At 31.1% G+C, this 12438-nt stretch overlaps 2 protein-coding genes across 31 annotated transcripts in view; one reads left to right on the top strand and one right to left on the bottom strand.

The window, feature by feature from the left end:
- LOC145319224 (uncharacterized) overlaps positions 1-12438 on the bottom strand; it is a 47418-nt gene that overhangs the window by 6380 nt on the left and 28600 nt on the right. For all 29 annotated transcript variants that reach the window (XR_013879762.1, XR_013879763.1, XR_013879754.1 and 26 more), the window contains exons 15-16: positions 10118-10206; positions 8764-8838 (exon numbers count right to left, since the gene is read on the bottom strand). Coding sequence is in view for 1 of the 29 variants with exons in the window: in XM_080161199.1 (XP_080017325.1) it covers positions 8764-8838; positions 10118-10206 (164 nt within the window). In the remaining 28 variants the exon portion in view is untranslated. The remainder of the gene's footprint in view (positions 1-8763; positions 8839-10117; positions 10207-12438) is intronic.
- On the top strand, positions 1580-7644 carry LOC145319225 (erlin-like). 2 transcript variants are annotated; one of them, XM_080161203.1, is made up of 9 exons: positions 1580-2017; positions 3585-3610; positions 4320-4424; positions 4651-4700; positions 5020-5221; positions 5700-5770; positions 6058-6137; positions 6532-6633; positions 7225-7644. In XM_080161203.1, the coding sequence occupies exons 2-9, from the start codon at positions 3597-3599 to the stop codon at positions 7312-7314; spliced, it is 714 nt and encodes a 237-aa protein (XP_080017329.1). In that variant the 5' UTR covers positions 1580-2017; positions 3585-3596; the 3' UTR covers positions 7315-7644. The 2 variants fall into 2 exon arrangements, with proteins under 2 accessions (XP_080017329.1, XP_080017328.1); XM_080161202.1 differs by having other exon boundaries at positions 3559-3610.

The following is a 12438-nucleotide window of genomic DNA, read 5'->3' as shown; positions in this document are numbered from 1 at the left end:
CAGGGATAATGGCTAATTTGTTGATCTACATCCCCAATGATGTTAAACTAAGATACCCCTTCTGTAGTTTAAAATTAGTGGTTGAAACGTGTGAACACTAAACCTAATGAAACAACCAATCAAAATACACTGAACTTCTTAAAGTTGTAAGCCAACGAATAAGAAAACGTTTTTACAAAACCTTGGGGACAATAGTGATAAACAGCACATTGTCCCCTCTCTCTCTGATTTTGAATTCCCTCCACAAATGTCCTTGATTGAACCAGTGTGCTAAGGCCTTGAATAGCAGCTAGGCATCAGCCAAATGTCAAACATTGCACGTGATCATGTTTAAATTAACGTCCAGACAATAAAGGAAATTTTTAAATGAAAATATTTTTCTTAAGTTGTTAATTCTTGTCGAATCTTGGCAAAGATATTCTTGAATTTTGTTACGCAATATACATAAGCCATTTTAAACTCTAATACAAAATATAATAAGTGATATTTTATGGGGGCTTATTAGTAGGTATTAACAAATTTTAAATAAAATTTAGAAACATTGAAAAATCACCAAAAATATACAATTGAAAATGGCTTGTACTCTAACTAAGCATATATATATCGTGGTCAGTAGTCTCGGATTTTGAGGAATATTATTTAGAAAATATTTTTCTCGTATTCATTCGAATCCGGTGGATAGGAACCGGTTCTCATCCATACGAAAAAAACAATGTCTAGCATCGTATTATATCCAGCTTTCTACGAATATAAAAATGTACAATCATAAGATTAAAAACCAGTTTTATTAGTCCCGAGGTGCCAAAATATGATGGGAGAAATAACTATTCTCTATTTTATAATAATAGTAATGGGCATTTAATAAATAAACCAAAATCAATTTGCCAGGGAGAGAGAGGAATTTCATTAATTTGTTAAACTACCAAAGACAAAATTTTTTCATAACAATTTGAGAAAGAATAGTTTTCCATTGTCATATTCTTTACACTCTCATAATTGAGAAGAAAGTAAAAAATATTTTTAATGCTTAAAATTCACGCAACCTTCCTCTTTGGATGTATTATGAGTTATTGTTATATTTTTTAATTACTTAAATCTATGTTTAATTTTTTACAGCCATGTTTAGGACCATTAAAAAAAAATCAACAAAACTTAAACCATCACAACAGTGAAAAATACCCAAATAAATTTTAAGATGTCTAGCTGAAAAAACATAGACATCACTCAAAAAGAGAAATCAACTTTTAAAATTAGAAAAAAAGAAAAGTTTTTTATTATGGGCGATTAAAATCTTAATATATTCAACCAATACAAAAAACATTTTTCCCCCGTTGATAGGAATAAAAACAATCAGAAAATGCAACACAGAATTATAATGATCCAAAGAAAAAAAAATCATTAGTTTAAAGATTTGACATAAAAAACCTTTAAATCCACCAATAAAGAAGAATTATACAGACATTCCCTAATTATAAAATAGCTTCCTTATATTATAAAGAACTTTGTTTGAAAAAAGTATTGCAGAATTTTAATATCTTTCATTTGTATGAATTTCAGGGAACTAAAGGGATAAGAAAAGAAGAGGAGACAATTGATATACATCCCTATTGATGATACACAAAATTACCCCTTCTGTGGATTAAAATTAGTGGTTGACACTTTTGGACACTCAACTTGATAAACTAACCAATCAAATTCAATAAAAGTCCTTAAAGATATTAAGCCAACAAATAAGAAAACGTTATTATAAGACTTTGGGGACTAGTGTAATATACAGTGAAATGTCCCCTCCCTTTCTCCCTGTATGAATTTAGTTTCCCTGACTACTATACTACTGACAGAAAGTAAAACAGTGCCTAGCCGCCGTCTTGCCTTAGTTCCTTTCACATAAATACATAAAAAAATCAAATGTATCAATTATAATAAAATAGTTCAGTACATTTGATTACTTGTGCTAAATAAACATAAAATGTTATTTATCAAAATCGAAATCAAATAATTATCAGGGAGAAAGGAGGTGAATCCTTATTATAAAAACGTGTAACCGCAGTAAAATAGTTTAATCTTCACTTAAAGACGTAAGTATGTCTGTCATTTTGTCAATATCTCGAAATCACTGAAGGGGTTAGGTTCCCTTCACAGGAACTCATCTTTTTAATATACCACCCTCAATTTTAAAAATTTATTTCTTCAATTAAAGGGTATATGGGTAATTCCAGGGATAGAGAGAACAAAGGGCTGTTTTAGTATTACACTAGTCCCAAAAGTTTTGTAATAACTTTTTCTTACAAGTTGCATTAACAACTTTGGGGACTTTTGATGGGTTTTATTTTATAAGAATGAGTGTTGCAACCACTAATTTTAATCAACAGAAGGTGTAATTTTTGTATCACCATTGGGGATATACATCAATTTATCGGCTATTGTCTTATCCCTTTAGATCCCTGGGCAGAGTCACTAATTTCTAGGAATAACAATGAGAAAACATACAGCATGACCCTCGAAAAAGTATTTTTGAGCATCTGCAGCCTATATTTCTCAATAAAATATAAAAAGATTCATATGTACTTGTTCTCTATAATTTTCTACATCAAAGGATTATGATATCAAAATATTTTTTTTTACATCAATTAACAGCCGAGATTTTTAAAGCCAAAGTTTGGAAAAAATGGTTGAGAAACTGGATATTGCTAAATATTTCTTAGTTTTTTATTAGTATATTACTTTTTATCAACCAGTTAAAAAACAAATAAGAAAGAAGAGCAAGTTTACAATTGATACATTTTTATTGCATTAAAAAACGTTACTTTTACATATAAAAAACTACTTTTCAAATTTTACTGAATACATTTTTCTTTTTCCTTCAAATCTTATAATATCTCCCACTTATTAATATGACCTTAAATAAACCCCTCCCCAATTTATGCTCATTATCGGAAGGCTTAGCGCCACCTTTACCAATAAATTCACGCCCAATCAGCAAATTAATCTAAGAAACTTAAAAATCATTTAAATTGTTAAATGTTTAATAAAAGTTTGTAGCTGTAACTTTTTGGTTTTTTAACTTATTTTGATGAAATAAAAAGTGTTTGATTTCTGTTTATGTTAACTTTCAATTTGCTACTATTTTTTATAGGATTTCTTTCTGTAAGGGTGTTTTTGCAATTTACACTAATCTAAAAATGCCTTTTAGAGCAAGTGAAAAAAGTGCTTTCAGCACGAAATAAATTTCTTGGAAACATCTTTATATAAGTTTTATATTGAAATTATGAGGAAAACACGTCATTTCACTTTAAAAAACATTTTTCTTGAAAAGTTACTTTTTCCTCAGCCACTTTTTCAAAACTTTGGCTCTAAAAATCTCAGCTGTTAATTGATGTTAAAAAAATATTTTTATATCTACTTATGTGGAAATCTACAGAGAACAAGGACATATACATTTTTTGATAATTCATTGAGAAATATGGGCTGCAGATGCTTAAAAATACTTTTTCGAGGGTCATGCTGTATTTTTGGCTAAAAGATTCAACCAAATAAAAATGAAATCGCGAATTTAAGGTTTCACCTCCCTCCTTGTTGATCAGAACCTAATAAATATGAATAATAACAGGTGCTAAGGCTTACTTCAATTTTGTAATTAACTTTGCAACAAATTAAAGAATTTTTGGAATCAACAGTAATTAAAATAATACTTTTGTATGACAACAAATAAAGTTTCAAAATAATAGAAAGAACTAAAAAAAGTACACAATTTTAACAAGTTCAAAAGTGTTTTCAGAAGGGTAAACAAGTTATCCATTAACATAATCCTGTCCATAAGTAGCGCAGCATAAACATTACCTAGGAGCTAAAATGCAGTAAACGGAGAGCCATTCAGCAAAATTTGGTTTTGACTTAAATATTCCCAGTAGTTTAAGGAATCCACACAAAAAAATATCACGCATTTGTAGCTATCATAATAATAGAGACAGAAGGACGAACGAATTCCCCAACGAAGCCGCTTCTGTAAAAACGGATCCGGCTCCGGCTCCTACCTAAAATCAAGAAAAACTCAATAATTTTTCCAAGTCTATTTTTGACTTTTAAAGGTTAAAAGTTAAATTTTTGAAAAAACTGGACTTAAAGGGTTTTCAATATTCCAAAATTTAAACATTAAGTTTAATCAAGGTAAAATCCCCCCCCCCCCAGATATTTTTAGGCAACCCCCGGAGCCGAAGCCACGCTCTAAGAAGCGGCTCCGGATACGGCAAAATATGGCGGCTCCAGCTCCACAATACTGATATATACTCTGTCTAAAAATGAAGTATAAACCTGAGCAGAGTAAGCCCCCTACCACCCATCAATGGTGCTGGCAACAATGGCAAGACAAATGGTGACCCACTGGAGTCTGATGATGAGATACAAAGTATTGCCATGGATGACAGGCATTAATAGATAATAAATAGATTTGGCAATAAAAAAACTTTTAATTTTTTTTCATACCCAACTTTCCTGATGACAGAAAATAGAATAAAATTTAAATATTGCAAAATAATAATTTAGATTATGAAAAAAGTCGGAAAAAATCCCATAAAAAACATTAAAATATCTAACTTATAATAAGTTGTTCTTTAACAAAAAAAAAAAAAAAATCATTATCAATTTAATTAGAAATTTTGATTTCACTCCTCCACCTTCGTATGCTGAGTTAAAAAATGAAGGTATAACAAATCGATTTTCAGAAAGAAGTCTAAGTAATATTTTTTTTTTTTTTTTTGGGGGGGGAGGGGGGGATTTATATGAATTTTTGGAGTGCTTCTGCTTAGTATTTAAGATAATTCAGTCAATTTCTAATCAAAATAAGTTTCTTAATATCCCAACTAGACGATTCTTTCACTTACAACGCCCGCCAATCACCACTGTTTTCTACCGTCACACTCACCAAATAACCAAAATAGAAAAATTGGAAAAACAAGTTTTAGTTCAAGTAAACGTACTGATTTATAAAAATCCAATGTAAAATATTTTCTTGTTGTTTAGAGAACAAACCAATACAATTAAATCTAGAAGAATGTCCTGAGACTGCAAGCCCCACCACCAACACCAAGAAACAATGTTGTTGCTACAGAATTCACATTTTCTTCAAAATTTTATTCCTCTTCTATGTATTCTGTTCAACGATTGCGTTTTTTAATGTTAATATGGTAACTATTCAAGAAGGTCATGTTGGGCTATATTACAGGTTAATATAAGTTTTTAGAAGATGCGATGCATCTCTATAATTGTTATCCTACCCCATTAAACCGACTTGTACAACCATTCAAACAGAAAAAATATATAAATGTTTGTGAATTTTATATAAGTTAGGATATATAAGTTTGGTGTAATCCTTATAATAAAGTAAAAGGATCTCTGTCTGTGTGCCTGTCTGTACTGAAGGATCTTGCTAACCTCTGAACCGATATGATTCTCCTTTACAGTCTAGCTTCTCATAGGTCCTGGGATTTTTTATAGCTATTTGGAGGGAGGGTACCTCCACCCTTTCAAGAAAAATCGCCAAAATCCAAAAAATATAAAGCATCTTCTAGCGTATAAATTTTGACAAACAGGTGATCTTAAGATAGATTGAAAGAAAAACATATTACGTTCCCCTAGAGGCCTCTAAGGGGCGTAGCCGCTAGTTATTTTATAAAGTATATGACTGGGAATCTAATAATTAGATTTGGAATACTCCTGGATACGTACAGCAATCCTGGCATTCGATGGAAACCATTCTATTCTGATCTCAAAGGAAAACAACACACTTTCAGTCCTATTATATTTAGTATGGATGGTTGTCTGTAGCTTAACTACTGAACCAATTGAGTTCTCCAGTTTTCCCCTTCTGTAAATTAAAATAATGGGTTGAAAAGTTTGGACACTGCTAGTTTAAAACAACCAACTATGACTTAATATAAACATAATTTTTAGTGAGAAAACGTGTTTATAAATTTTGGAGTACAAGTATAATAACTAAAAATCTGTTAAAACAACCAAACAAACATAAAAACTACTTTCATGAAAGAGTGTCTCGTTCAGAATTAAAAGTGATGAAGGAATCCACTCTTTTGGATGTAAATGATGTTTCTACTAAGGATGGGGCTACCATAAATTTTAAGGTAGACAGAGGTTTTTAGTGTAAGTTTTACATTGAAGGTATCTCACTTTGTTTCAAGTTTGCTCTGCTCACATCAACTGACATGTAAAGCCATTAACTTCAAAACATAAAAATCAATCTTATGATAAATCTAATCTTAATCTATATATAAAAATAGTTGTATTCTTATCATAAAACGGTGAATTTGACATCCTTGTTGAATTTCATGGGTGTGAAACTAACAATGTGACAGCGGTAAAGGTGTAATTTTGACAGTTGATAAAAAATATTGCCAAAAATACAACAAAAACCGAAAATGTTTGCTAGCGGTAGAAGTGTCGGCAATCTGATAAAAAGTATAATATAGTTACGCTAACTGTGATGAAATCGTGCTTGGTATCAATATATTTTTTTAGGGAATAGAGTTACTGAGTGAACTAGTAGCAGACAAGGTTGTACACATGGTCAGAAACTATGGATGGCACTTCATTGCACCACTAAGAAACTACAGGGTCCAGGCAAGATTGATTTTTTTGTATTTAAATAAGAATAACAACATCCAAAAGTAACGAAGCAAAAAAATAATAGCAGGTAAAAATACAGACAAAGTCTAGGGAATTTCCCACATAGAGTTACGGACGGACAGACGTGCGAAAGTACAGGCAAAAATAATTATAGAGTAGATTTACTACACCGAAAAACACCGAATAAAAAATGATGAGAAGAGAAATGTGTATCATCCTATTATATAAAGTAGTAGGCATTTTTTGTTTGTAGCGTTGGATCTCACTAACCGCTTAACCGGTTTGGTTCTCCCTTACAGTAAAGCTTCTTTTAGGTCCAGGAAAGGATTTTAACTTATTTGGGGAAGGGTATCTTAACCCTCCCATGCATGGGGAGGGTCGACTTTTCCCCATCCCACTTTAAGTGCCCCTAGAGGCTTCTAGAGGGCGTATCCGCTAGTATTATATAAAGTATGCTCCTCGTGTCTGTCCGTTAAGATCTCACTAACCGCTGAACAATTTCAGGGTAGCTTTACACCTATACGCTAGGGCAAAAGCCGCTAGTTTACAACAAAATAAACAATCAATAGGTTTATTTTTGTTTAGGAAGCTTTGAAGAAATACTGTGCTAACCACACAGTTGAAGAGATTTATGTTAAAGATTATCAAGAAATGAACAATATCGTAAAGGAATAGTAATATATTCAAAAATTGTGATTAGTAACTTTACTTCTCTACAACAAGGGTATGTACGTCCGTGTCTTCCCGACCAACAGTTAACTATAGTTTTATTATCATTTGAAGCTACGCCCTTAATTAAATATTTTGTTCTTGTTTATGCAAGCTTATTTAAATGAATATTTTACACAAAAAAAGTTGATTATCACAATGTAACTAGCATCTGTTTTAAAATCATTTTACGTGATTTTTGTAGGTTAATTGTTTTATGACAACTTAATTAGACAAGAGAAACTTATGACACAATTATGACAGATAAATACACTTTAAAAACAAGGACAATTATGTCCATTAAAAGGGCAATACAGTAAAATAAATTTGTTTTTTTTTTACAAAGAGAACCATAAATATTTAAGTATTGGTTAGAAAAATCATTAAGGGGGAGGTCATTTTCTAGTAAATTCCGTAAAAGTGTGTAAAGGTGTGTGTGTTATAAGGCCTAAAAATAGTAGTAGAACGATAAGGTGCTCCCTATTGTTCTATTCAATAGGGAATACAAATATATAGAGCACCTTATCGTTCTACTTCTATTTTTAGGCCTTATAACACACACACCTTTACGGAATTTACTAGAAAATGACCTCCCCCTTTATGCTATTTAGGTATGCTTTTTACATTTTTATAGTCTGTTAATACAAGATATAAAAGTTGACAACTTAATTAGCTTTAAGTGACCGAAATACGCACTTTAAAATCTTTTTTATACCTACCAATTTATTTAATTCTTAATTGAAAATATTACTAAAATCATTTAATATCAGACAAAAGCCTTGGAAAGCATTGACAGATTAAGTGACCGAGGAATAAAAATCCTCCAACTACACATACCAAAACCAAATCTGAGCCCGCAAGTAGCGATTAAATACAAAGATGTTCTTTTAAGCTTTGAAAACTAAATATTAACAGTATTAGTGGTGTACACAGCGATTAACCAAGGGGATGTGAAAATGGGGAAGGCAGGCCATCCCACATTCAATTTTAAAGAAAGCGTTGACACCCCTCTAAAACCCCATACCGCACGACACTGATTACATAATTATCATATTATTCAAACTATAATAAAGATTCTTTAAAAAAATTATACCTATATGTATAATCGTAAAAATAAACCTTTTCTACTATTCACTATTATATGAAACAATGTATTATTACCTAATTCTTTTTGGTTTACTTTAAAAAAAATAATCTTCCCCTAAAACTCAAAAGTGTAACTTTCTACTTTTGGCATCTTGTAAATAAAAAAACGACATTCTAATTATCTTGCACCTCAATGTTTGAAATTGTATGCATCATATTTCATGTGGGCATAGTCATTCAATCAATATCTTAATCATATTTTACCTCTTTGTAAATATTGATAACCATTGTGTTTAATATGTTGACTGAAATATATTATGATTTTTTTACCTGATATCTGTTGGTTCCTTGGGCGGCCACGCCTGGCGTTTTGGTATGATTGGCTTCAGTACACATTTTATCATCCTAAAAATTACAGTTTTATACAAACTTTTCTACATTTGATGTGTCAGTCCGTCCGTCCAGGGGAGTCAAAGATCTACCTGCAATTTAGACGTCTTAGAATAGTCCAATCAAATCAAAATTTAATTAAATTCACTGTAATGATAAGATATAATAAAGTGAATACCTATACCTATAATAACAAATTTTAATAATTCCAAACTTTGAAACAGGCAATTTTGATGCATAATATAAAATAATAAAATGTTGTTTTTATTTTAATTTTAAAATTCTGAATATCAGCACGATTAAAAGTAAGTGTAGAGAAACTTCATAAGTATTTTAAGTATCGTGCAATTCTTAACTTCAATCTTAAATAGAGTTCCTATGTTACAATTGTTATTTTTTAGTCTCTTTATACAAATTTCCAGAGACAAAAAGTATAGCTTAATAAAAACGCTGTTTTCTGGTTTCCAACAAAAAATATTTTAATTAAATTTGTTTTAATTAGCTTAAAATTTTCCTGGATACAAATAAAATATATACAATACAATTATATTATTCTTAAGTTTGCACTTGCATTTTAGTGTAGTAAATGTTACAGAATATTAAGTTAATAGATTCAACAAAAACTTCTAACAAGAAATTAAAAACAAAAATCCAGTCAGACTAAGAACGATAAATTGATGCATACATTCCCAATGATTATAAATCAAATTACTCTTTCTGTAGCTTTAAATTATTGGTGCGAAAGTTAAGAACTGTTGGCTGTACAACCAAACTAAAATTCAATAAAATTTCCAAACCGCTTATAATCCAACCAATGAGAGAACGTATTTCATGTCTCCCCCACCCCCAACCCCCCAAAAAAAGAAGAAAACTTGGAGTCAATGAATGTAGATAATTATAAGATAATTTTAATTAACAACATTCTATGAAAATCTACTGTAAAAGCAACGTTCTCTCTTTCCCAAATGACGCAATTTAAATTTTGCAAATGCAGAAACTTGAAACGTGACTATGTCCCTCCCTCTCTCTACTATCTCAGGCGTAAGACAATTAAATGTAAAATTTGCGATTTTGTGAATATTTACAAATATTTTAACGACCTTACTTATTGCAGTAAATAAATAAAAACATGTTTATATAATAAGCAACTCGATGCAAAATTCAATTTTCATTTTTAGACCCTGTTAGAATGTAAGCAAAGGCCAAAAAGTGGCAAAGTCATTTATGTTTGCATTTTTTAACCAATCTACATAAACGAGACATGGATTTCCTTCACGCGTTTTAAGCTTTTTACCTGAGGGTTTGATTGTAAATTTGGAAAGCGTTATGATGGTCTCCCTCCTTCTCTGTCTTCATGGCAGAGTGACAAAACATCAAGCAGGCCTAAATATTAATATCAAGTAGTAGAGTGTGTGTCTGTATATCTATAGTAGTAGGATGTGTGTCTGTATGCTATAGTATTCATAGCAGAGTGACAAAACATCAAGCAGGCCTAAATATTAATATCAAGTAGTAGAGTGTGTGTCTGTATATCTATAATAGTAGGATGTGTGTCTGTATATCTATAGTAGTAGGATGTGTGTCTGTATGCTATAGTATTCATAGCAGAGGGACAAAACATCAAGCAGGCCTAAATATTAATATTCAGTAGGTAGTAGGATTTGTATCTGTATACAATAAAACCAGGCACAAATATAAATATCAAGCAGTAGAATGTGTTACTTTTTATACATAGTAAAAACTTAAAAGATTCTCCAATGGTCGAACATATTTAATTGTGATTTTCGAGTAGATTGGGTATTTTTCTTCGTATGCTTTTTGTCTGTTTTGTAAAAGGGTCCATAATTCACTTACGTTCTTTTTTTGAAGAGCTTTTGTTTTAAACAAATAACTTAAACAATAACAAAAAATAAAGAAAACTAAGGGGGGGGGAAGTTTGTACACTTATAGGAAATGAAATTCAGTATCAAAGTTTGGGAGGGACGTGTGGGCTTGTTTTTAAAGTTATCAACCTAATTCTTTTTGTAAAATCTCTTATATGACTGGATGTACACGGAAAACTTTGAAAATTGAATTTTGGTACTTTCCTTCAAGGGGCCAGTGGAGCAAAAGACCCCCCAAAACACTAAAAATATGAGTTCTGAGCTTATTTTGAGAGATATCAACCTGATTTTTTAAATGTAAACTTTTTAAAAATAACTGAACTTAGTAACCATTACACATTTCATTTTGGGACTTTCCTTCTAGGGGCTTGTGGAGCAAGAGACCCCCCAAAACTAAGAAAAGGAGTTCTGAGCTTATTTTTGAAGATATCAACCTGATTTTTTCAAAGAAAACTTTTTTAAAATAACTGAACTAAGTAACTACTACACATTTCATTTTGGGACTTTCCTTCTAGGGGCTTGTGGAGCAAGAGACCCCCCAAAACTAAGAAAAGGAGTTCTGAGCTTATTTTTAGAGATATCAACCTGATTTTTTTCAAAGAAAACTTTTTTAAAATAACTGAACTTAGTAACCATTATACATTTCATTTTGGGACTTTCCTTCTAGGGGCATGTGGAGCAAGAGACCCCCAAAAACTAAGAAAAGGAGTTCTGAGCTTATTTTTGAAGATATCAACCTGATTTTTTTTTGCAAAGAAAACTTTTTTAAAATAACTGAACTAAGTAACCATTACACATTTCATTTTGGGACTTTTCTTCTAGGGGCTTGTGGAGCAAGAGACCCCCCCAAAACTAAGAACAGGAGTTCTGAGCTTATTTTTGAAGATATCAACCTAATTTTTTTTATAGAAAACTTTTATAAAATAACTGATCTAAGTGACCATAACACATTTCATTTTAGAACTTTCTTTTTAGGGGATTGTGGAGCAAGAGACCCCCCAAAACACTGAAAATATGAGTTCTGAGCTTTTTTTTTTTATAGATATCAACCTTATTTTTTCAAAGAAAACTTTTTTAATGTAATTGAACTAAGTACCTAACTGTTACACATTTCATTTTGGGACGCTCCTTCCAGAGGCTTGTGGAGCAAAAGACTCCCCAAAACTAAAAATATTAGTTCTGAGTTTTTTTTAAAGATATCAACCTGATTTTTTATAAGAAAACTTTTTAAAATAACTGAACTAAGTAACCATTACACACTCTTCATTACCACTACATTATTGATATCTTTAAAAATAAGCTCAGAACTCATATTTTCAGTGTTTTGGAGGTCTTTTGCCCAACCAGCTCCCAGTAGGAAAGACCCAAAATGAAATGTGTAATGGTTACTTAGTCAACCTGATTTTTTCAAGAAAACTTTTTTAGACAGAACCGTACTAAGTAACCATTACACATTTCATTTTGGGACTTTCCTCCTAGCAGCTTGTGGAGCAAAAGATCCCCCTAAACACTAAAAATATGAGTTCTGAGCTTATTTTTAAAGATATCAACCTGATTTTTAGCAAATCTGTTGTGGCTACGTAGTTCAGTTAAATGAAAAAAGTTTTCCTTAATAAATCAGCTTACCTAATATCTTTAAAAATAAGCTCAGAACAAATATTTATGGTTTTCAGGGGTCTTTTGCTTTACTAGCCCCTAGAAAGAAAGTCCCAAAATTAAATCTGTAAAGGTT

This window comes from Acartia tonsa, chromosome 5 (assembly GCF_053477335.1).
Source record: "Acartia tonsa isolate MP-2025a chromosome 5, ASM5347733v1, whole genome shotgun sequence".
Taxonomy (NCBI): Eukaryota; Metazoa; Arthropoda; class Copepoda; order Calanoida; family Acartiidae; genus Acartia; species Acartia tonsa.
This window is presented reverse-complemented; position numbering and strand designations above follow the sequence as displayed.

Coding starts and splice junctions, on each gene's coding strand:
- LOC145319225 (XM_080161203.1), top strand. Junction 4,425..4,650: donor AGTATTGCCATGGATGACAG/GCATTAATAGAT, acceptor CAATTTAATTAG/AAATTTTGATTTCACTCCTC. Junction 4,701..5,019: donor TGCTGAGTTAAAAAATGAAG/GTATAACAAATC, acceptor CTTGTTGTTTAG/AGAACAAACCAATACAATTA.